Source organism: Brachypodium distachyon, chromosome 2 (genome assembly GCF_000005505.3).
Source record: "Brachypodium distachyon strain Bd21 chromosome 2, Brachypodium_distachyon_v3.0, whole genome shotgun sequence".
Taxonomy (NCBI): domain Eukaryota; kingdom Viridiplantae; phylum Streptophyta; class Magnoliopsida; order Poales; family Poaceae; genus Brachypodium; species Brachypodium distachyon.
Window position 1 is genome coordinate 17,621,232 of NC_016132.3, and position 24,596 is coordinate 17,645,827.

The window sequence follows — 24,596 nt, forward strand, 5'->3', positions numbered from 1 at the left end:
ACATACCGGCCGGCAAAAGGTTGTGCGCGCCCGGGCGGCCATGGCCGGCCAGGAAGGGGCCAGGGCCAGGCCGGCGCGTGTCTTGCGCTGCTTGTCGCCACGCCCTTTGCCCCGTTATTCCAAAGCAAGCAAACGCACGCATCTTGGTCTTGCATGCGCGCGTTGCGTGCGAAGCAACATATATTCACCGGCGTGTGTTGCGTAGCATTGTGTGGGAGCCGGCCGGCAACCCGGCAGGCCGGGCTTTAACGAGAGCCAGCCGGGGCCTGCTGCGAGATGGTTTCCGGACGGATTTTACCGACGAACGAGATGGCGCCATCTTGGCCGCGTGCTAGCTAGCACATCCATGTGTGCGACAGCCCTTCGGCGTAAGCTGGGGATCAGTGTACGTACGCGTCGCCGACCGGCACCGGCAGCGAGGACGCCGAGAGGCCGGCGACAGGGGCGAGGACTTTTGCAGTGTGTTTTTGCCTCAAAGGACATAGATAAAACAAGAGCAGCATCAGACACAAGGACAAAGGCTAAGGTTATAAAGCACGCCTGCCCACGACGTACGCCTTCTGCACAGGGAGCTAATCCGTGACAATAGAAATAAATTCACATCTGCAGCATTATATTAGGCACAAGCAATACAGTAGGGATAGTAGGTTTGTGTCTCCTCGCCGGATGGTTGGTTTTCCAAAGAAGGTTTTTAAGAGATGCAAAAACATTGACATTTCTGGGCTGAGTCGCACCATTTATGCAAACCGCAAAAAGGAAAACCGTATGTCATGTGCTATAAATTCTTCTGATTGTTACATAAAACATGCTATCAATAAAAAGTACAGAGCACGCATGACTCGGCCAGATTGAACCATCGGTAGAAATGGAGGGCACATTGGACAGGGAAAGACTCAAGAAACAAAAGAACAAATGCAAGCAATTCGAGAACAGATCGCTTAGAACACACCTCATACACTACACAATTAAATTTCCTAATTACATCGAACATGGAGAATCATATTTGTAAACTGTACAAACATCTATAGCATGTTCCTTGAACATCTATAACATGTTCGCGATCTAGAGCTTAGAGATATTTCGTGACTAATCCCTCCGTTTCATAAAGATTAGCGCGGCTTTGAACTAGCTCTAGTACAAAGCTGTGCCAATCTTTATGAAACGGAGAGAGTACTAAAATAGGCAATTATGATAGATCTAGGGGGCACAAATTAATTCCTGGATGGATAAAGTTTTAAATTTTATTTATATGTATATGTGACTCACGGTTTATTAGGAGGCTTTCATTCCAAAGGGCAATGTCTCGTACCTCTTTTTGTTATCGGGTAAATGTCTCAAACCTCTTGTAGTAATTCTAAAGGGCAATATCTCAAACCACTTGTAGTAATGCTTGTACATGGATGAGCTAATTAGTCTAAAACATAACTATGTGTCATGCGTACCTTGATAGATGAGAGCTTGGAAATGGCCTCTGTTTTCGTTTTCTCACTGCCTAGTCTAAACCATAAAGTTGTAACTGTGGGTCATACGTACCTTGAGAGATGAGAGCTTGGATTTGTTTTTCAAGCGATGCAAGCGAGTGAAGTGACCTTTTTTTTAGAGGAGTGAGTGAAGTGACCTATGTAGTATACCCTTACTTTATAGTGAACAGCCCATCTTACTTTGGTGTGAGAGGGTAATCGTTGGTCCAATAACCGGAATGGTTTGCGCTAAAAGATCCGTAATGTCTGTTGGTCCATGATCCATTGTACATGGGCTTGGGCCTCTTACATAATCGTGGAAACCTCAGTATCCGAGAAAAAACATCGGTCGGACAAGAAAATGCTGGAGTTCTTGGACGGCGTCGGCCCGCCAATGAGGTGGAACTCAATTTTTTTAGAAATACAGGGGATTCCTCCGGCCCCATTTTATTAACGAGACCAACAGTCGTCCGAAATCAAATATTCAGTGATATCATCCGGCCACACAGTGCCAAAAAACAGAAAATGAAAACAGATGACAGCAGAATAACTGCCCACAAGGGAGGGAGACAATTCCTGTCAATCTCATACTTGGTATGTGTCGAGGGACCAAGTAGTCGACAGCTAATGGCGCAGTTCCTCCACAGTCCAGCACTCTCCACGCGGTGCTAACGCCAAGCAATCCGAAGCAGCTCGCTCTGCCTGCGCTCCATAGCGCGAATGAACTGTTCCAATTCCAGCGAGCACTTCTCTCTGCAGAGGATCTTCCATTTCCTGCACGGTGCAATCGCCCCGTTCCACAGCTCCTGGGCGTTTCTCCACTGTTTTCCTTGAAAACAAATAGCGTTGCGATAAGGCCAGATAGTCCAGAGGATAGCAGTAGAAACAATATCATGAGCAGCATGACGATTAGTACTAATCCACCACCTCCCAACAGATTCAAAATCAGACCCAATAGTGATACCCAAGATATCAGATATTAAGTTCCAGGTAAGTTTGGAAACAACACAGTCAAAGAATAAGTGGGAGATTGATTCCTGCTCCCCACAGAAGACACAAGTGGGGTCATCCACATGCCGGCGCTTCGCCAAATTATTCCTTGTGAGAAACTTATTATAGGTAAGAAGCCAAAAAAAACATGAATCTTGGGGGGAATAGTAATGTTCCACATCACTGGGGTGGGGTATATGTTCTCTGAATGCCCCTATTATTTACAAATGCATAGAAAGATTTAACAGTATAGACCTCATATGGATGAAACATCCAAATGGGAGCATCATGTTCAGAATTAAGATGAAGACTGTGAACTATATCTTCTAGAGGTAGAACCCAATTGGGCTGTTTTCGTCGTCTGCACGCGCAGCATCCGGGCCGCTGGTTGTACCGGCTGCGACCATCTCATAGCTCTCAAGCCTGGATAATATGTGCCGCAATCTCATAGCTCTCAAAGTCTCAAGCTGGATCCCGACTCCTTCCGCCGTGTGGCCGACTGCCAACACCTAACCGGGCCGCCGCACTTCCGCCAGGCACCCGCGGCACTTATCGTGGCATAGACCTTCACGGCCCACCTTGCCTTATCAGCCCACACTGCCTACTACGTCCGGACGAGCCCGCGACCGACGGCCCGTCCATCTAGCCGGAAATCCCCATTGCCACCGAACACAGCGCCCGAGGCCACCAAAGACTCGGTGCGGTCTACTATGCGGGGTTCGCGCCTGCGCCGCGCCAAAGGCCACCGGCTCCGCGTGCCCAATCGCGTCTGATCCCGTTGCGGCTCCCAAAGATATATCATCAATCAGACACAGTATCGCGGCTCGTGAGGCTTTCCTGCGTCGGTGTCGGCGTGTTTCGCTCCAGATGCCAGACAAAGAGTCCAGATCAAACTTGGGACTCCCTGGGGCAGCTCTTCCCCACGCCACCACCATCAAAAACATCCGTCCAAGATCCATGTGCGCAGGCGCAGCGCCGCACCAAAAAAAGCTCCAAAACAAATCGCAGACCATGAGCACGGCGTGTCATCATGCGGAACGTGACAGGCGCCGAGCGCAAAGACAACAATGCGTCACGCCATAGAATGCTATAGACCGGACGAGCGGCCACCAAGACCGACACGAGGCAACAACAGACAAATGAAGAGCAAAGCAACAAACACATAATTATGTCTTCAGAACACCACCGGTACGAAAAAAGAATCCTCTAGATCTCCAACTCTACCACGAACACTCTAGCGTCGCGCGTCGCGCCAGTACAGACACCACATGGTGGGCATGGCACGGAGAGAGGGCGAAGATAGATGTCAGTTTAATAGTAGCAGTACTCCAGTAGGTAATAGACACTAGCTAATTGCTACGGCTTGCTACCAGTACCCGACCGACGATCAAAACGCCGGAAAAGGCGAGCAGGACGAAGGCCGGAAATACACCGGGGCGCGCCCACCACCCGGCCCGGATCCGGCATCGTCGTCGTCGTCCCAGCGGAGGAAGAGTTGTGACTCGATCAGACGAAGTGGAGGAAGAGCGGCGCGGCAGCTGCCACGAGGAGTCCAGCGGCGGCCACGTGGTGCCCCACGACGGCAGCGTTGTAGTCGGTGTTCATGCCGCCTGACGGGCCATACGCGCCGGCGCCGAACGGGCTTCCTGGCATCCCTGTGGTCGTCGAGCCCGGAGGAGCGAGCACCGTGCCAGCGCCAGTGCCGGTGCCCATGCCGCCGCCGGTGCTGGTTCCAGTGCCAGTGCCGGCGCCCATGCCGCCGCCGGTGCCTGTTCCGACGCCCGTTCCGGTGCCGGTGCCCATGCCGCCGCCTGTCCCGGCGCCTACGCCGCTGCAACAAAAAACCAAAACCATACATTCATTTGCACGGCGAAACACTTAGAAATGTCATGCTTAGACTGGAGAAAGCGGCTTCGAATCTAAGTACATTGTATAATGCAGGTACGTTGATGCTGATGCACTCGCCCAAGTTCAATGTACTTTGAACGGGTGGCACAGCTTCGTTCATTCGCTAAAGACGGCCCTTTAAAGCTCGGACTAAGAAAGATCCGATTCAGACACCTTTTATCTCACATGGGCAAAGCAAACAACTCACTACGCAATGCAACAACATCCAGCTGCTGCTAGAGTGTACCACTAGTACAGCTTTGTGTGTCCGGTAATATTCGTCAATATACCACTCAAACTAGTGGGCATAGCATATCATCATCCCTTCCACGAATATACTTTTAACAGCTTCTGCCAAAGATTTTACGAACTGAAGCGTGACACGAGCCGGTGCGTCTCGGTGCTTACAAGAAGAGCTTTGGAATGGAAAGGCTTCGGTTAATTAAATATCTATGTGGTTGTTCATGTAAAGAATCTAGATTTACCGCACAACAATCCGATTAAACTATGCGAAATGACCGGACTCTGGTCGAGAGCAGTCAGTCAGTCAGAACCCATACTGCTTAAGATAATCTACTTCCAAGATTCAAGTACTCTAAACCAGGAATATAATAAATCCCCATGTACTACTACTGGTAAAACAGACTGATTTACTAGCATGTTCCAAGGATAGATGGGATGTGGAGTGCTAGTATTTTATTAGTACCTGGCGCTGGCGGGGTACTTGCAGGAGCCGCTGCTGGGGTCGGTGGTGGAGAGGGTGGCGACGCCGGTGAAGTCGCAGGTGGCGCCGATGGCGGCGTTCTTCTGGTAGTAGCTGTTGCAGGCGTAGGAGCAGTGGGCCACCACGGAGACCGGGCCGTAGCAGGCCCCGTTGGGCCCGATCTGGGAGCAGTCCACCTTGCTGCACGCGTAGTCGATGGCCTTCTGCATCGCCACCGGGTTCGCGTCCGACCGGCACAGGCAGAACGCCGCATCTGCTCTCAAAGGGAAAAGAAACCGGTCAGCTCAAATCGGCCGTCAAATGTTCCTCTGGAGAGTGAATCTTTGTTGTAAATCCAGGCCGACAGATTTAGATAAATAAGCTGCGAGGAGAACATCCAAGGACTGCCCCATGGCAAGAAGATTTAGGCATTTTTGGTACAGAGCAAGAAGATTGGGGGCGCTGCTATTTTTCGGGCAAAGCCGGGAGATTGGGGGCTCACCTGAGCGCGTGAACATGCCGAGCAAGAGCATGAGGAGCAGAGGAACCGCCATCGCCATGGACGCAAAAGCAGCAAGACTCACTCCGGACTGAGCTCCGAGCACCGGGAAGAGGGTAGCTAGCTCGGCGCTTGTGTTGGGAAGGGGGTAAAGGGGAGAATGGGGGTTCTGTTCAGTGTGGCCGCGTTCCACCGGTGCGGACCCTTTTATCGGCGAGCACCGACCACGCAGACACGCATCGAGCCGTTCGTTCCTTCCCCTTCAGAAGAACAAAAAAAAAATCTCCCTTTTCTCGTTTTCTCTGGACACAGCGGCGTGCCCGTGGCCGTGTGCAGCAGTGTCCGTCCGTCCGTCCCTTGGGCCGAGGAGCCGCAGGCCCGCAGGCAGCAGCAGAGGAGGCCATGCCATTGCCACTGCACCCTGGTGCCAGACCTGCTGCCGTGTCCGCATCCGCATCCGCATGCCAACGGCTCTTTTTATTTTTCCGCTGTGGTAGCCGCAAGGCGCAAGCGGCCGGGGGCAGATGAGTCATCGCCTCTCGTGCAAAGGCGTGCCACTGCCAAGCCCGCTCTGGGCCGCGCTGTCCTGCTTTGGCGCGGCATGGCATGGGAGGGAAAACTGTGGGAGCCAGGCAGCCAGCCGATGCACTGTGTTCTCTCGGGTTGGCAGCTCCACGCCTTTTCCTTTTTTTCGTGCCGCTTTCTGCGCCAAGCTGCTGTTCTGCCGATGGACGTGGTGGATTAACGGTCGGATTGTACTACTTTTATTTTTCTTTTCTTTTGCTCCTCCTAGGTTTTTTCATTGCGTAAAGCAATAGTACATGGCTTGACGTATAAACTTTTTTGTGAGTGCTTTTTATGGCCTTTTGTTTTCTTGTACGACAGGGTGGTGCTCACATGGGATCTAAGTTGATTAGGATGGGTTATGGGCATATTTGTCACTCTAAAATCTAAATAAGACATGGTTTTTGCTTTTTCGTGTACTATCTCAGCGGCGAGATGTGAAAAGCAAAAAAGTGTATACAAACCTAAATACCAGACTTGTATTTATGAGGAATCAATTTTGTGGACACGCATGGCTTGCACAAGGAAGTTGCATGTAGGTAAAATGGTATGGCCAGGAATATATCTTGGGGGGAGAGTTGTTTCTTTTCCGAAAAGGATCACCGATCTATTAATAATCATCCACGGCGGTATAAATAGCTCTAAAAGTAATTAAAAATACAAATAGGTCATTGAACTACCTAGCGACGACACAAAGTACTAGAACGATCTGAAGGCGGGCCACCGTTTTTGCCCCTCCATCACCAGAGCCAGACAGAGCTTGCCAAAAGAGAGCTTCTGATGGTAGACGGTGGTGGTCGTCGTACTAAGACCCCAAAGAGCCATCGCACCAGAGCAGCAAGCTTCGTCAAAGATTATATCGAAAGAGTCAGATCTGAAACCATATGAACAAAACCGAAAGACGATCGAAACCCAAGAGAGAGTTTTTATATTCGATCAAGGAATAAGGGAATTACACTCGGTGTTCAGCATGCCAGAAGCTCACCCAGGCCTGAACCCAACCAAACGGTTGTCCTCCCATCATGCCTAGCAACATCAGTTAAACTGTGACCCGGCCTTCCATCTTGCACTAACCTCTAGACCTCCTCGACAAGAAACATGTATGCTGATCGATTCTTTTCCTTCACAGTCGCCATGGGCAAAGCCTGATCGGAAGCCTTAGAGCCGTTGGATTAAGATCTAAACGACATCTTCACTCAATGCTAACGCGCTGGCTAATCTCTAACTATAAATCAGGTGACTTCTCAATTGCATTCCTGTTTTAATAAACCACACACGGTCGTGAATGATGTGATGTTTTGATCGATGTTTTTATGGATGATATTGTAGGTAAGTGCAACATATAGCATGCTACTATGCTTAAAAAAATAGAACTCATGAGATATATTCTATAGATTCATAGGACATCACATAAACTCAATATTGATCTTGAAGGAGGACTTTGGTTCAAATTAATTGCACGAAAAAAATAGATAGCTTGTTAAACAATGAAATATTATGCTTCATTTGTAAAACTGGTTTAAGGTTAAAATTTTCACTATTACCCGCGACACGAAATGAAAAAAAGATGAAGAGAGAGCAAGAGACACTTTTTTTCTTTTTGTGAGAGACAATTCTTTTTTGACATTCTTTTCAGCGGAATGGATAAGTTTCATCGGATAGTTTTGGTGGACCTATTGCTGAATATGGGCTTTCACACAAAGCTGCAAAGATGGCCTAATTGAACTCGTGGGCTTTCAACCCACACAGAAGGGATAAGTTCAACCACATGCTGTAGCACATTAGCAGGCCATCAACCCACCGAAGCTCTGTCATCTATACTGGGCACACGGCGCACGGTGTTCCACTCGAGCCCAACCCATCGTGTATTCGTGTCCCTCCCCGTTCCGAATTCGCGGACGCGCAAGGTCTCGGGGACATGGAGGCGGCCGCCGACGAGGAGCAGGAGGGGCTGTCCGCGCAGGCACCGCCTTCCTCAGCATCCTCCCTTCCCAAGGTGCCCCCGACTCACCCTACCCCATCCCTTCCCCTCTATAATTTCCACCTTCAGAGATGGCGTGTGGTTCGGTGGGGGCCTGATGTGTTCTCCTGGTATCGCAGGAGCAATCGCAGGTGGAGCTGGAGCTGAGGCTGCTTCAGGCTCTCGAGTTCTACCCTCCGTCCAAACTGAAAGGTGGGTGAGATGTTTCGCCGTCCCCTCTCCTCTCCCCAGTGATAGCTTGTGTGCTAATGTAGTATACGGAACAGTTTAGGTTTTCCTTTCCTTTTTAGATCGACCGGAAATTGTAGACACGCTGTTCTGTTTCAAAATCTCAGTGATGCATATATCTAATTCGGTGACCGTGACTTGATTGTATCATATTACTCCCTCGATTTCACAAAGGTTGGCGTATTTTGTTTCGCTAAGACAAGATTTTGACCAAGAATTACACTATTAATATGTAACATATATGATACAAAATCATGATTATTAGAAAGAACTTTTAAAGACAAATCTATTGATATAAATTTCATGTATGTAAAAACATATATTAATAAAGTTATCATTGGCCAAAGTCTTGTCTTAACGAAACAAAATATGCCAACCTTTGTGAAATGGAGGGAGTACATTGGTAGTTAGCTTTGCAATCATAACTGGAGAAACTGAATTGCTAGTTTTGAGATTACCTATACTGAGGACAATAACACCAACCGAGGAAATCCATGGTCGAGCATCCATAGTACCACGTCCATGCTTATGATGAAATTGGTGTTCAATGCTACAAGCTTTGCAACTATGTATGTAGGCACCTGGTAGAAATATCAAGTCAGCTGATTTCATGTCTATGGTAGGAATTATATGGTCAAGGTTTCAACTAAAGTAGTATGACCGGGGTCTCTTCTTTATATTTTTATGTGAGAAAGATGGACCTGTGTGTGCCTCTACATGCCCCTATGGAGTATGTATTATTATACACAATTTCAGGTGAGCTGTGTGCCTCTGCAGGCTATGTTGTGTCATTTGCTTTTCTTTTGCGAAAAAAATAATCCAAAACAGCATTTAACTGGGTAGATTTTAAGTGTATCATATAGCCCGTGGTTTAAAATTTCAGACCTCACCAAAATATCCGAAATTTCAGAAATTTTGGAAACCATTTCGGTATTGCTTGTAACAGATTTTATTGATTTGATCAAATTGATATTTATTTTTAACATACACTGAATTTTATTTTATTTGGGGGGGGGGGGGGAGTATTTCGGTATGCACTAAAAATTTCAGAAATTTTGAACCCTGAGCCAACCATAAGCCGCCATTTATTTACTTGATAGTTCCACCGTAGATTTTTTTTCCTTGATGTGATGAAGATCCCAGTAATGAACAATCTAATTGTGAAATGGCCTAGCATCAATTGCCAAGTTGAACAAGGACAGAGAATCACAGGGAACATGGCAAACATTGCTGAGTTAGTCGGCGTTTGCATAAATGCTTGTATTTCTGTAGCTAGCTATTGTTGCTCCTAACTAAGTTATCATCTTGTCGTCAATTAGCATGCATACAATGAATTTCATCATATCTTACTTCTTACTGGTTATGATTTATAGTAAATTGATACTCACACGCTGTACTGTCCTTATTTGATGCTATATTTAGGAAATCTTATTTCGCTAACGGAAAGGAGTACATTATTATGAAGGAATAGTACTTTACAACTTTCTGTAGGTAGAGAACCAAAGAAACCACGATGATTCCAACACCACTTTTCTTTTGTGTGGTTGGACTTGATTGCTCTTCAATAGATCCGATGGGGTTTTAATGGTTGGCTTGTAATTTATTTAGCATTTTATTGCAAACTATTATGGGGCCAGCAACCATGGTTGAAGGCAGTCATCATTGGATGACGGGGTAGGGCTGTATGCATAATTGGCATTGCACTTTTGGGAAGGGCATCCAAGTATGGCTGTTAAAGTTGTACGCAGCTAGCTCTAGTTGGCATTGATAATCAATCTATCTGTCTTACTGTGTCATGCTTCGGTGCTTTGAAGTAGAAAATATTGAGTATATTTTCTTGGAGCGCAATCAGATCTTTCACAAAAATAAAATTCATGCATGCTAGGATTTAAATTTCTAGGAGGAGCATTTTCCCTGTGTGATACTGGGAGCTAAATAGCACCCGAGAATAAAAATGAGGTGAGTGTGTGCTGTTCTTATCTTTATGTGTTATAACAGAATAATTAGGCCAAAATCAATCAAAAGCAAAATTGATCCTGTCTCCTGCCTAGGCTCAGGGATTATGGCAAACTGCAAGCACTCCTACATACAGCTTTTGAAATCTTTGCACGGAATGTCTTCTTTAATATGTATGCTAATCCTGGGTGCTCATATGTAGGCATTCATCGTCACTTTGTTCTCTATGGCCTCATGGAATACTTGAGAAAAAGGTGACCATATGAAAACTCTTCAATTTGCACTAATCATGAAATTTGTTGATTCTTGATATCTCGGCTGACAACCTATGAATTCTTCTCAGCCTTGACAGACAATTCTCTGCCGATGAAGTTCTGCAACTACTGGACCGCTTCTTCAACCTAGAAATGCTGGTGATTTGAAAAACACCCATTTACCTTGGACTACTCTGTTACTTCTCCTTTAGCATTGCCATTGTTTTGCATGCAAGCTCTGACCATGAGGTTTGGGACTCGTAGATAGGTTTCCCATTATCTTCTGTTAGTTTCCCCGAGTCAGGATGAGATTTTTCACACACAGTTCGTTCGTTGGCGCAAAATGCAGAAACCAGACGACGATGAGAAGGACAGCTTCAGCCAAGCGGAATTCTCCTTGCCAGACAAGTTTTTCAAGAAGGAAAAGAAGGAAGAATGAGAGCTAGCTCTGTTCTTTTGGGCGATTCCCCCTTGCAGGATGTAGTTCTTGACCCTGAAATCTCGTGCTGGAGTCTTTAGCGTTCAATGACTTGTATATACAGCCTTTTGTTGGTGGCTCGGGATTGCGCATCCAAGTTTCAGTCAACCGTGTATTTCTCTTCGATTCCTTTCAGTACTTTGTAATTTGTATGCAGTCTTCCGAACCGGATCGGGGGCACTGGCCTTGGCACGGGACACGCAATTCGCCGGACTTTGAAGGAACCCCCACCACGGTACCAGACCCGATGGATGGATAAACCCTTGGGCGTCAGAACCGACCCCACCAGTAAGCCACCGAGACCGCGGGCGGCACGACCGGCACCAGTGACGGGCACATGGGCATTCGCGCTTCCGCTCCAAAGCGCATCTCCTTTCCCTTCACGATGCCGATGTGAGGTTTCCGCGCCGCCGCCGCCCTCCCGATCCCATCGCCTCACGCCTCGACGCGGGAAAAATGTCTCATCACCACCACCACCACGATCCGCCCCCGCCTGCCGCCTGCTGCGGCTGCGGATGCGGGTGCTCGGCGCCGGCGCCGCCATGCGGCTACTACCCGGCGCCGCTGCCCCAGCCGGCCTCCGGGTCCGACCACCTCCTCCACGCCATCGCCGCCCACCTGCTCCTCAACTCCGGCGCCCCCCCGCCTTCCCCGCAGCAGCACCTTCAGCCCCAGCCGCAGGCGCCTCCCCCTGCCCCGCACCACGCGAATCTCTACTCCTACGCGGCGTATCAGTCCCAGTACCAACAGGCGCCTGCTCCGCCGCTGCATCATCATCATCAGCAGCAGCAGCAGACGAACCCGCCCGGGCCCGACCACGGCCAGCTGCTGCTCCACTCGCTCCTGCGCCGCGTGGCCGCGCTCGAGACGACCCTGCCGGGCTGCTTCCCGTCCCCTCCTCCTCCGCTCCACCCTAACCACCACCACCCTCGCCCGCAGCACCGGGCCTCAGCCGCGCACCAGGAGGAGGCCCCGCCCTCGCCTCCTCCTCCTCCCCGGCGGCGGCGCGGGCCGTCCGAGGCGGAGCTCGCGGCGCGCACGATCCAGGAGCACTTCCGCCGCTTCCTGGCGCGGCGCTCCCGCACGCTGCGCCAGCTCAAGGAGCTCGCCATGCTCCGATCCAAGGCCGCGTCGCTCCGGGGTTCCCTCTCCGGCCGCCGCCGGTGCGCCGACCCTGCCGTCGTCACCGAGTCAGTCATGCGCCTTCTCCAACATCTAGAGGGGATCCAGGTGACGCAAACCGTACCATTGGTTTCTGTTCGTTTAGATCGTTTATGCCATTGGTCTGAGGTTTTGACTTTTGATGTGGATGTGGGATCAGGGAGGGGACCCAATGATCCGGGAGGGAAAGCACGCGGTGAGCCGGGAGCTCTGCCGGATATTGGAGTTCGTCAACAAGGTGCTGGTCAAGGATCATCACGAGAACAAGGACGAGTATCCTGAAGGTTGCAATGGTCCACCCGGGCTGAATCGCCCAACTGTGAACAAGAAGGTAAGTTTCCATTGTAATGGGGCTGAGAAGGAGGCTAATGAAAGCTCTGATAGCTCCAGTTCCGCGGAAGCTGATGAGAGGAAGGGCAAGGATAGCAAGAAGACTGACAATGGCAAGCCTGGGCTTGCAGCACCAGTGCCTGTGCACATGGAGGATTTCTGAGGAAATGAGAGTTAAAACGTCCTGCATTCTGTAATATGACCTCAGATTTATTAGAATCCCGTGTGGATTGTCTTGCTTTTACATTACCACTGTTCTTTTGCACCAATGTTTCTTGAGAAAAGATTGGTACCTTTTGATTGGTAGAGTTTGTGCTGCAACTGTGATCTTTAGATTGCTGTATGCTCCAGTTACCTATCTGTTAGATCTGTTACTGGATTGTACTATTGTACTGCTGATAGTTTAAACATTGAGAGTTCTAGATTAAAATTTTGCTGCACAAAATATGCCATGGCTATTGTGGGATCTTGGGCAAGTCTGAAGCCCGTGTGCCGGTCTATTGTCAGTCATGCTCATTTTGATCAATGAATTGAAACGCCCCTACAGCTGCTGTACTGAGTTCTAATGCTGTCATTAATAGTTCAAGAAGATGGCATCTGGAGGCCTTGACTGAAGTTGTGCCTTCTTCTTTGGTCCACTCTTATTGATTATCATTTATGTCAGTTTAATTGCACTTATGCTGCTTATATGCATGTATTGTATAACTGTTTCTGCAGAAGTTGGGCTGTCCATGTGATTAAGTTCTCAGTCGTAACTCGTCATGAGTGTCCATCAGTGTTTCACTGTTAGATTGCTACGTCTGACCATTGAATGAAATCAATATTCATGCCTTAGACCTGGAAATAAATTTCTTTTGGGGCCTTAGTGATGTTTCTTGTTTCTTCCGTCCACCTTCCTGGTTTGCTCTACAGGGTTGGTCATTTTAGCAGGAACATGATAAGAAGATGTGAGCCGTAGGGGTTGAATCTCTTCAGTGTTCAGCCTACACTATGTCATGTAAGCATTTCTAGCCTGAAACTTTTCTTTTTAGAAAGACAACGATGAAAGCCGGATGGCAGTATTGTTGTAAAGGGTTGTTGAAAATTAAATAAATGTGAAGGACTTACGATTGGATCACCTGACTACTAGGATAGGCATGATGCTATTTCGGCGTAATTTTTCTATGCTGGAAAGGAAAATGGTGCAAATTAGGTTTGGTTTCATGATGTTTTGCTGGGCCAGCTGTCCATGATTGTATTGGAATGGCACTCTGACATATGTGTTGTTTTGCTTAAATGTTTGTCTAATTTTCTAGTTATATGCAGTAGCCTCCTGATGTTGCACAAGTCTTCATATAGTTGCACTGACGGTGACGTTTTGTGTCTAGAATACATGCGTTTGTTTTGTTAATGCTCAGTTCGCGGTTTCTAAACTATGTTGTGCTAAACTTGTTTTACAATCTACCGTGAAAAATACACATGAAAGCAGTAAAAACAATTGGTTCCATGATTCCAAATGCAGCCTAAGTTGATCAGTAGTGCTGGGTTTTTTAGCCCGAGGTGTTAACGAACTGCTCTATATGACCTTCGATATTCGCCTGGGGTCTTTTCAGTTCCAGATTTTTGGACTAATTACCAGGCTTGCACTAAAAATGCACTCAATTCAAACAGGACCGGTTGTGTTCGATGGTTAGAGAAAACTGCGTTCTCTTGTACCAATGATGCTATCTTTTACTCCGTATATCCTTTGATTTTAGCCTCTCCTCTGCGTGGGTAAGCTTATCTAGCCTCCAAGTCATCGAGAATTCTGTGGGCAGTTTTGCTACCCGACTCTCCATTTTGTAAGAGCGCTGTGCTTGAAAACCAACACGGTATTTTCTTTCAGCATGCAGCTACCTGCCCACATCTTCCTGAGCCAAGTATTTCACCGGAGTTTCATCTCCCGGTAATGCACACGGGCCGCTCCGATTACTTCACCTCACGAAATGTAGCTGGGCATATAAATTTTGGGCCCGTATTGTGCTTGCCGCTGCGGGGGACTTTCAATTTCAGGACTTTTCAGAAGACATGAGTTAAAAAAAGAGCGAAGTACATGAGTAGTTCATGAACTCGAAGCAAATGAACAATTAAGTTCGGAAACTCACAAAGTGCACATTTACCTCCTTGAAGTCATTTTAGTGCGATCAAAAAGCGGTTGCTAAATTATGTTGTACAAATCAGTAGAGCCCTAACTTTAGTTTCGCGCTACACTAGGTATATTGCTTTCTAACCCATCCCTGACGGCTAAAACCACCGGATAGACACCATCAACAAGCTATATCTACTCGTCAATTCGTCATCGTTTCCGTTGCTAGGTGGCAACCATTTATTCTCTCCATCTAATCCCTAGAACATAACCATAAACCGAACCATCGCCTACAGAAGATGTCATCCCCGCCTATCGAAAAGGAAGACGACATCCTCGACACGGATGACGGATTTCAAGAAGATCCAAAGATAATTGACTTGCCATTTTGGCACAACCCTTCAAGAAAACCAAGCACCGCGTCAGCCGGTGCGACGGCTATCGCACCGAGGAACAAAGGGAGGTCGTGGCGGCACGGGAGGCATGGCCGTTCACTCAAGCCAGTGTGGGTGACCTCTAGATAGCCTTTCTAGAATTTGACCTTTGCCTCCAAAAATCAGTTGGGTGGTCGAGATCCCCAAATTGCCTTCTCCCCTTTTGCCCGTTTCTGTTTTCCAGCTCCTCATGCACCTCGTGCCACTGCCTTTAAAGCCAACCGCAGCCTCCTAATTTGCCCCCTCCCTCGCGTCCCTCTCCCCAGGTTTCCTCCCAGCACTCGTCTTCCCCTTCCAGTCCCCTTCCAATCCCCCTGCGAGGCAGCGACTCACGCCGCGTACTTCTCCGAGTTAGCATTCTGCCTCTCCCCAAGAACCACCAGACCAGAGGAAGAAGACGCAGGCGGGCCGATCGGTCGATCAGGCGTGCGCGGGGCGCGGCCATGGGGCGTTCTTGGCCTTGGACCCTCCGCGTCCTCTTCTTGGCGTCCCTGCTCCTCCTCTGCTCCGCCCTTCCTCCGCCATCGCCTCCGCCGCCGCGCCGAGGGACGGAGGTGGCGGCCGCCGACGAGGCGCTGCTCGCCCGGATGTGCGACCCGCGCGGCTCGCCCCCGGCCTGGTGCCACGAGCTCCGCCTCAGGCGCCGCAGGGGCCGCCGCCACCACCACCGGCGCACGCCGCCGGTGCCGCTGCCCCCGCCTGGCCCGGGCCGCGACGACGGCGGGGAGGAGGAGGAGATCGACATGCGCTACGGCGTCGCCAAGCGGCGCGTCCCCACGGGGCCCAACCCGCTGCACAACTGACGAAAGATGGAGAAAGATCGACGATGGCTCGCGGGCCGGGCGTGTGGTCAGTTCTTGCTTTCTTGGCGGCCGGCCGGGTTCTTGCGCGATCGAGCGATTGTAGCGCGGCGCGTGCGTGTAAGGGCGGATCGTCCTCTCTTGTTCTTGCTTTCCGCCGGGGAACAGTCACCCTCTCGATGCTGCTGGGAAAGGACTTACAATGGAGGATCGATGCTTGCTCAGAAAGTCACATCGGCATGCCAGTAACATAGATAGCATATGTGATATGTCCGTATGTATGTATATTTCAGTTCTTCTTCTTCTTCCTCCCAATTCTCCTTTAATTCTCCTCTAGTACAACTACTTCTACCATTTCATGGCGTTCTTGTAGCTTAATTACTTTGGACGCGGAAGTAAAATCACAAGTTTTTGCTGCATCCGTGGCGTCTGTACAATTGTCATTTCCGTCTCTTCCTCCCTGGGCATCAGTGAGGCTTGCCGCGGCTATGGCCGGCCGGCGTCAGCGTCAGCGTCGGGCGGTGTACGCGGGGCGCCGCTGGAGTTTAATGCGCGCTGCCGCTCCCCTGTGACGGCGAGACAAGGTTGGAGTGGAGGAATTAATGGCGCTCCACCGTCGACGGTCTCCGCATTAACTTCCTGCTTTTGACCTGTGTTCTGTAGTTTTACTCTCAATTTTTTTTGCTTCCGGTCGCCGTGTAGTAGTGCTTCAGAGCTCTGACTTGTGACCGTCATAACTAACTTAACTGCCCGGCCTGACAAGGGTGTTGTCAGGTTCTCTGACCTTCTGACTTCCATGGAAGGGTTTCACATCACTGGGAAGCAAGGTTTACTAGTCATCAGCAACAAGTGCTTGTTCAGTGCCCCCGTGGCAAGACAATGTTTGCTCCATACACAACTATACAAGACAATGCACACCTAAATTACCCGTTTAGGATCCCATCTAAATGAGGAACCTATTACCCATTTCCACGTGAAATAAACCGATTCCTGCTAAATTACTGCATTCCAAATCTTATGTTTTCGGGAAACTTGACAGATAGGGCTATGAGTACTTCAAGGAAACGGATAGTTGAGCAGTAGACCAGCACAGTAGAAGAAAGCGTTTGGAGAGGCACGCTTCGATGTGCAATGTGAACTTGTTTAATGATGCAACTGTCTGACGCGTGAAGATACAGCGAGTGTACTTGGGCGTGTGTGCCGGCCGGCTCATGGAGGCTTTCCTTGTGCATTTATACTCAGCAGAAACTGGATCGGGCCAAGGAAATAACTCCACAGCGAACCGTGCATATCATTCCAATCTTGTGCCCTATAAATTCTGAAAATTAAAACATAGTTACGCAGCCATGTCCCACTGCCGCAAGAAAATTTTCTTCCAGTAAGAAGTATCCAAATTTTAGTCCCCGGGAGAAAGGATAAAAAAAAAATCAGCTGTGGAGTAACATTTGTAGCTGTAAACTGCTAAAAGGATATACACATCATATACTGTATAATCTAAGAACTAACTACTGCAGAAATTGCATATTTGAACAGTAGAAAACCATGTACAGCAGCAACCATAGACACCCTTCTACAAACAAAACTATGGGAGATAATGCAGGGGGTTTCTCTGCACATCGGTCATCGCTTCCTTCCAGAGACGGTCTTCTTGACTGCGCCGACAGAGACCAAGAAGTCATCCAGGGAGGAGAGGGTCTTCATGTCGTCCGGGGGGAAGTAGCTGGCCGCCTTGCCCATGAACGAGGCGAAGATGAGGGAGAGGCCTGGAGACACGGTGGGGCGCTCCGGGAGGAAGTCGTCGAGGAAACTGAAGGCAGCCAAGAAGTCGGATCGGCTCGCATTGATTGGGGCCGCAAAGTGCGCAGGGATGATCCGCCTGAAAGGCCAGTCCGCGGCGATCCTGTCTACCCAGTCTCTCACCTGCAGAAGCAGATGAAAGTTAATAGAATGGCGCATTTAGTGTAACCATGTACTCTGTGGTTTTCATTTTACAGCATTGACGTACCTTCTCTGGAACTTTGCTGAAAACGAGTGTCTTGACGATTGGTGAAACAATCAACTTTTGCGACATTTGCGCGAAGCTTGCGTTTGGCTCTAAAAGGTTTGAGGGGCCAAGAAACAATATCTGAAGTACCATCCTCTCCCATCCTGGTATGACATGATAATTTTACTGTGATGCTATCAATTTCGTTTTGAAACCGAATAATTTGTCAACATTATGATTCAATTCAATAGGTATATGACTCTGTCTTATGCAAAAACCATTGTAGTGTTTTCCTATCTGACACATTAAAGCTTTGATGCGAAAAATTTGAATATCTGAGAACACTAAGATCATTAACAATCTTAAAGTGACAGAGAAAATCAGTGTTGGCCATAATTACACCACATAGCAAAGGTACAGCTACCAACATAATAGGCATTTGGTATTCATGAACAAGAGACATATCCATGACATGTGCCACGGTGGAACTTAACAAAGAATGGAACCGCTAAGTAAGGACACATGGTTTGCCATATTATAACAGTCAGATGCAGAAAGAACGAGCAGCATGGACAATACATAGATAGTGGCAAAAACGACCTTCCTGTTAGTTGTAATGCGTGGAGTGATTATGTATTATCTGTTATTTATCTTCTGATAGTGGATCCAGAGCATGTTGTTTTGTATGAAAAAAAAAGGTTAATAGCTGTTGCAATTGGCACTTAACTTAACATGTGATTTTTATTATCCGTTATGTCTTGCCACTTTACTGCTTCCAACATTGATTCCTTGCTAGTTACTGAGCTAATTAAAGGGAACATGACTTAGCAGCAGCTAGTGGAAATAAGTGAGCAGGGACACTGTGATACTTCGGCTCTTAATTGTGGCTGCATGCTTTCATTGACGCAGAGGCCCAGGGGATCACTCCTTTTTGAAAAGAAAAGGTTAACAGGGACAAGTTTCTGGAGACATTTCTCTGAGTCTGAGGATTGAGGAGGATCATACCTAAGTCAGGAGACAATATGGTGTGCTACTACAGTACCTCAATTAAAACATGGACCCCCCGATTTCAGAGATTACAGCTAATTCTTGCTTCACTTTAACGGAGTACCAAGATAGTGAAGATGCACATTACCTTTCTGCCGGCTCAGCTTATTGTCCACAACCGGCTCATCGGAAACCTCTTTCCCTTTGCTCAATATCTTCACTGCCAAGCCGTTCTTGGCAGCTGCCAGCAACGATTCTTTACTGATACAATCAGGCGGCTGCCGAGGAACAAAAATTACAGCATCCGTAACTAGCAACGTCCGCGAAGGCTTATGGTAGAACGCCACCTCCACATAAGGCCCAATCCCTGAAACCACGAAAATCACATACATCAATGCACTCACGACGGTGTTCAGAAATCAGAATGCCCAATGAGAAATTGCGATTACCAACTTCCGGCGAGCTGAGAACCTTCTGCTCGATCTCGGCGGCCCACGGGGTCTCAATGTCCTCGTCTTTGAGGGGCTTGGACCGGAAGACCCCGAAGAACTCGAGCGGCAGGTTAACAGGCCAGCTCCATTGCCGCGGCGCCACCCATACCTGCGCTTTGGGGAACTTCCTGGAGAAGGGCCCGAGGAAGATCTTGTGCTCGTACGCGAAGGTCGGCAGCACAATGTGCTCCACCGGCGCGCCCAGCTCCTTGAGCAGCTGCACGGAAGTACGAAACACCCACACACAAGATCACCACATGGCTCCAGATTAATGGCTGTACCTGTACTGCAGCTGCGAGGATGGGGTATTGTCTACCTGGATGCATTCTTTGGTGGGAGCGATGGGGGCGTGCACCCAGAGCCCGCCGGACCTGAGCTTGACGACGGTCATGCGGGTGTTGACGGAGACGCTGCTGAATCCCAGCGCCTGCTCCTGCTCGAACAGCCATACGCTGCCCTTCACGGCCTGGTCGATCGACACATCCAGACACCAAAAAATGAAGCCGATTTCGCGACAGAAGAACACGAAGCGGATTCTTAAGCGAGAGATTGCTTATTATTACCTCGGTGCGGATTGTGCGGCGGTTGAGGAAGGGGCCTAGAGGGAAGGGGAAGCCGGTGAAGTTGAAGTAGAACCGCCCGGGCCCGCCGCCGCTGGTCTCCTCGGTGGCGGCGGAGGCCGAGACTGCGAGGCGCAGCCTGCGGCCGGGGAAGAGCGGCGGGGCGTGGTGGTGGCAGGGCGACCCGAGCGCCCGGCGCTGCGTCAAGCGGAGCGGCCGCGGGGCGGAGGCGACGGATGTGGCTGCCATTCGTCTGCAGGTCGTGGGGCGGGCGGGCGAGCTCGGAGCTCCTCGCGGCTGGGGAAATTCGAGCGCCAGGGACTGCTGAGAGGTGGTTGGAGGGTTCGGGCTGATGGTTGGATATGCGGACACGTGGAGGTGATGAGTGGCTGGGAACGGCCGGTGGCCGAGGATTTTTTTTCTTATTTATTTTTGAGGGAAAAGGTGGCCGAGGATTAACTCGAGGGATCCTGTGCCTTACGGATGGTCCTAGAACGAGTTTTTTTTACGGCAAAAGATCCCTTTGTTAACTTTTAAATAGTGTTATATCATAGACCAAAAGTGGAATTATGCTATTGGGAGGGATTTCAAATCAGAACGTGTTAAATCCAGTAGCCTTCGTTATACTTGTTTTACTCACTCACGTTAGTAGTTGTGTTTTGCATACTTTTGCTCCTAAAACTGGCGGGTGACCCGCGCGGCTAGACTTGTATAGTGAAACAATATGTTTTTATTTATACTTTTATTTTGTATTTATATTTAGTAAGCGTTGATTTTTATCCATTTCAATTTGTATCTATTGGCCAATTTATTCATTGGGCTGTATGACTTTTTTGTTTTTTTAGTCGACATTCGACACGAAATATCTCTTGTTTCGTCATGTTGTTTTTGAGGTTGTGGCCATGCGTTTGGGTGTGCATTTGGTAGAATTTTCGTTGCAAGCATGTTGCTATTGGGCGACAACTGTTGGTGCAGGCAGGCATAGATTCAGCGTCGGTGTATTTGCATGCATATGTATGGAAGCCGAATGTGCTTGCTAGACATGCCTTTTCATCACATACACTCATACACATGTCATCTATCCTGTAAGCCACACTATTTCCTTTTTTAGCCGAAGGTGCTTGGTAGCCAGGTAACCCGCAATTTACGCATCTATACTCGCTATACAATTTTGTGGTGTTTTTTCTCTGGCTATTTCGGTATGGATAATGTCGTAAGCATTGCTTTTTATCAAGACAAATTTGTATACTTTTAGGCCCATCATCCATTGACGTGGATGACTTTTCTGATTATTTTTTCAAGCCAATGTTCCACACGAAATTTCTTTTATTTTGTCGTTTATCTTAATTGGTTCATAAATTTAAATTATGTCAATTATTCATATGAATGTTTGTTTACTTCGATTGATATAAGATTGCACGAATACATCGCAAAAGCCGTCTATCGTTGTCCGATACAGCAGTAAGTCTGCCTACCAATAGATATTTATATATATGCAACGAGTTTTCCATTTTAAGAAAATAATTCGCCTACATGATTTGATCGATTCTCCTCCTCATCACTCAGCTAGCATTGCACATGCTTTCATCGATGGATTCTTCTTCTGATCACTCACCTATCCATGCCGGCCCAAAGTCCCATTGAGCGACTAGGGAAGACTCAAAGACTGTTCGGGTTCCATGCATGTTCGTGGATCAGGATAATGGCAAGCTCAGGATTGCTAGATCGATTCAGTTGTCTTGTTCGTTCCTTATCCGGCATTGCAGTACTAGCCGCCGGCCTATGTGATTCAGGCGTCACGCATGTGCCCGAATCCTACGCGTATTTGCCATTTTATTTTATTGGCTTTAAACCAATCTCAAATCAATTTCGGGTCTTTACTAATTTGTTACTATCTCTTGTTTTAATAATCGGGAGTTTTTTGTGTGTATCTTTGATTCGTCACTGGCCGAACAACCATTTGTCGTTGGATCAACCCTGTCACCCTGTGCTCACATCATGGTGGCCCTGTGCGACATGGTCAATTGTTGAAGCGTGCCGTTTGCAAAATAAAACACGAACATGTTTTAGCATGGATTAATATTTTTTTTCCAAATTTTCATTGTTTCATCGAAATAGTATTTGATTATACTCCCTTAAACTTCCTTTTGATTCCTCTTACTAAGGTGGCAACCAGACTCATGGTTGACGGTGGAGATTATTTAGCCAGTACGGACAAACATGATGGTTTCATGTCCTTTTGTTTTAATTCATGAATATCTTGTTTATTACCTTTATTTCTTTTTAGGGGAGGCTGGGGGACACCGTTATTTTGTGGCCTTTGACAAAACAAACCGCCGGAATGTCTCTTTGCCCAGTACCATTACAATTTCGTAGACATTTTGCCAGAACACACTGTATGGTCCAAAACAGAAAGTTTGATCTTTTTTTTCACATTGAATTATCATTCTACCCTTTAGCAAATGTGTCTAGAATTTTCAAACTCTTTGTTCGAAGCATTTTCCTCTCCTGCAGGGTGCAGCAACAAAGGGGATGAATGCCCACATCGGCCAACGGCAGACTCTAGTAGATGTCAAAAAATGATCCGTACAAAAGAAAAAGTGTTCAAAATCGGATTTACGATCGTAGTCCCAAGTAAAAATGTCAAATTCTCAATTTAGTCGATGCAATGTGTTCTAGCAAATGTCTGCGAAATTGTAATGGTACTGGGTAAAGACAGATTCCGGCGGTGTGTTTCCGCAAAGGCCACAAAATAACGGTGTCCTCCGGCAAATTTCTGCTTGTTTTTTATCATTAGATTTGAGCTGTTATAATCTGAACCCATAATGATTAATTATGTATATTATTGTATTCTCTTGCTAAGAATTGTCTTCGGTCGTTTGTTTTGAAAGGGTCGTTTTTCTATTTTTAACCAAAGTTGATCTGATCTATGCACGTATGAATTGGTGTGCTTAATTTCCCAGTAGCATGCACCAAGGTGCACCGGTACCAGTCCGGCTAGAAAGATAGGAAAATTGAAAATATATATAGATCGAGGATTAGTATCTCAATCGGCATGTAGCAGGCCAGAGGCCCTGTCGGACTCTTTTTGAGTCCAACGCACTCACGGGCGGCTGTGCACGCGTGTTGGAGTTATAATTTTTTGGTTGATTTATTCTCGTCCGTACGATAATTTTGAAACAATTTACACCGTAGAATTTCTGCTATTTTAATTAGATATTACATAATCAATTTAACGTGCAGACACGGTTCATGAGAAAAGTCCATGTAAGTGGCAAATTAGTGATGCTAATATGGAAAAGATGTGAGTTAACGTGGGATTTGTCACAAGATTAAGAAATAATGAAACAAGCAATCAAATTATATTGATTCATTACATGTAATGTGTCTGCTTATAGATCCTAGGTTTCTAAACTAAAGGACAATTAGGACATTTGAACATTTTTAGTGTTTATCTATTATATACTAAAATCAATGTGAGGGATACCGAGGGAAGCCTCTACGTTGATTCACATCTCTCCAATTATGTTCAGCCGTTGGATCCGAGATCTACGAATCCTAATCGTTTGATGTTCGCCTGACAAACCCACACCCCGCGTGTCCGTTTCGTCCGCCCCGTCTGTCGTTCGTGCCCACCTACGCACGAAAAAATCGCTCACTCGACGCACCACCCCTTCATCCGCCGTCAACTTCTCTCGCCAGGCACGGCGCCGCAGAATCACGGGCCGTTTTTTTATCATCTCTCTCCTACCGGGGCCCCTCCCCTACCACATCTAGCATGTAGCATGGAACATCTGGTCTATATTGATGCTCTAAATGTAGATGCATATGCTGCAATTAATCCTGTAAAAATTGAAGTGTCAGTTCAGTTACTCCTCTGTATTAGTCCACACATTAGAATACTTTTTTAAAATACTGATGTGTTTTCTTTTTGCTTAAGTGATGCGGGAGTTGTGAGTAATTCATATTTAGTCGGCGTTCCTTTGCCAATGCCAATTTATGACCACTTCTATCGTGATATAATCATCATAATTTTTTGATTTACGTCGGTGTTAATTTACCATTTCTATGATATACTATTGGTAGTACTTCGTGGATTTCTGTTGTCGTCAACTCCAATCTGCATTACAACCAACACATTTTCTCATTAAAGCTATTAATGTATTATATACTGACACTGAGAGACATTCCTGGGGACCTACTCTAATATTCCGTCATGTTCTATATTTTGTTTTTCAGAAGACAAAAGAACATACATCGGTTATGTGGATCAAGCGTGCAACTAAATAATTTGCTGAGGTCACATCACCCATGGTGTCTGCACATCTCTGTGTAATTTGACATTCTGTTGTATCATTAGAATTCAGCTGAGGTCCAGGTCCTCATCGTATTAAGGAACTGTATGCATCCTTTTCTCCAACCATACATTTAGTTCCTTGCTCTCTTATAGGTTTCATAGTGAGTATATCTTGCATGATCACACACTCATGCATAGTTTCTTCTCAAACCGACTGAATCTTTAGGCTAATCAGACTGCTAGAAAACTTGAGCTATTATATTTACTTTCGTTTGGATCTTGTATGTTAACATGAGCAACCAGCTCATTTGCTAGACACAAGAGCATTACCAGGTGATCCAGGTAAATTAGCGCTAGTTGCTCAAACTATTATATTACACACAAAAATTGTTTTCTGAGATTTCACTATGCATGCATTCTCACAGTTCCTGTTCTTCATCTATTTTTG

The 24,596-nt window shown here is 47.4% G+C and overlaps 5 protein-coding genes across 6 annotated transcripts; 3 read left to right on the forward strand and 2 right to left on the reverse strand.

The window, feature by feature from the left end:
- Positions 1-3,590: 3,590 nt before the first annotated feature.
- On the reverse strand, positions 3,591-5,739 carry LOC100837785 (PLASMODESMATA CALLOSE-BINDING PROTEIN 4). The gene is made up of 3 exons (XM_003568075.4): positions 5,543-5,739; positions 5,044-5,314; positions 3,591-4,281 (listed from the first exon to the last, which is right to left on the reverse strand). Exons 1-3 carry the CDS (start codon positions 5,598-5,600, stop codon positions 3,957-3,959), a joined length of 654 nt encoding a protein of 217 aa, XP_003568123.1. The 5' UTR covers positions 5,601-5,739; the 3' UTR covers positions 3,591-3,956.
- Positions 5,740-7,925: 2,186 nt separating this feature from the next.
- Positions 7,926-11,129, forward strand: LOC100838091. 2 transcript variants are annotated; one of them, XM_010232875.3, is made up of 5 exons: positions 7,926-8,099; positions 8,216-8,276; positions 10,471-10,522; positions 10,612-10,681; positions 10,872-11,126. In XM_010232875.3, the coding sequence occupies exons 1-5, from the start codon at positions 8,022-8,024 to the stop codon at positions 10,959-10,961; spliced, it is 351 nt and encodes a 116-aa protein (XP_010231177.1). In that variant the 5' UTR covers positions 7,926-8,021; the 3' UTR covers positions 10,962-11,126. The 2 variants fall into 2 exon arrangements, with proteins under 2 accessions (XP_010231177.1, XP_003568124.1); XM_003568076.4 differs by having other exon boundaries at positions 7,936-8,099; positions 8,204-8,276; positions 10,872-11,129.
- A 181-nt stretch (positions 11,130-11,310) lies between these two features.
- Positions 11,311-12,938, forward strand: LOC104582617 (BAG family molecular chaperone regulator 8, chloroplastic). Its single transcript, XM_010232876.3, has 2 exons — positions 11,311-12,230; positions 12,322-12,938. Exons 1-2 carry the CDS (start codon positions 11,457-11,459, stop codon positions 12,652-12,654), a joined length of 1,107 nt encoding a protein of 368 aa, XP_010231178.1. The 5' UTR covers positions 11,311-11,456; the 3' UTR covers positions 12,655-12,938.
- A 2,309-nt stretch (positions 12,939-15,247) lies between these two features.
- LOC104582618 lies at positions 15,248-16,248 on the forward strand. Its single transcript, XM_010232877.3, has one exon. It carries the CDS (start codon positions 15,473-15,475, stop codon positions 15,830-15,832), a length of 360 nt encoding a protein of 119 aa, XP_010231179.1. The 5' UTR covers positions 15,248-15,472; the 3' UTR covers positions 15,833-16,248.
- Positions 16,249-17,148: 900 nt separating this feature from the next.
- LOC100838386 lies at positions 17,149-20,100 on the reverse strand. The gene is made up of 6 exons (XM_003568077.4): positions 19,855-20,100; positions 19,608-19,757; positions 19,250-19,508; positions 18,949-19,167; positions 17,835-17,977; positions 17,149-17,749 (listed from the first exon to the last, which is right to left on the reverse strand). Exons 1-6 carry the CDS (start codon positions 20,098-20,100, stop codon positions 17,450-17,452), a joined length of 1,317 nt encoding a protein of 438 aa, XP_003568125.1. The 3' UTR covers positions 17,149-17,449.
- Positions 20,101-24,596: the final 4,496 nt, after the last annotated feature.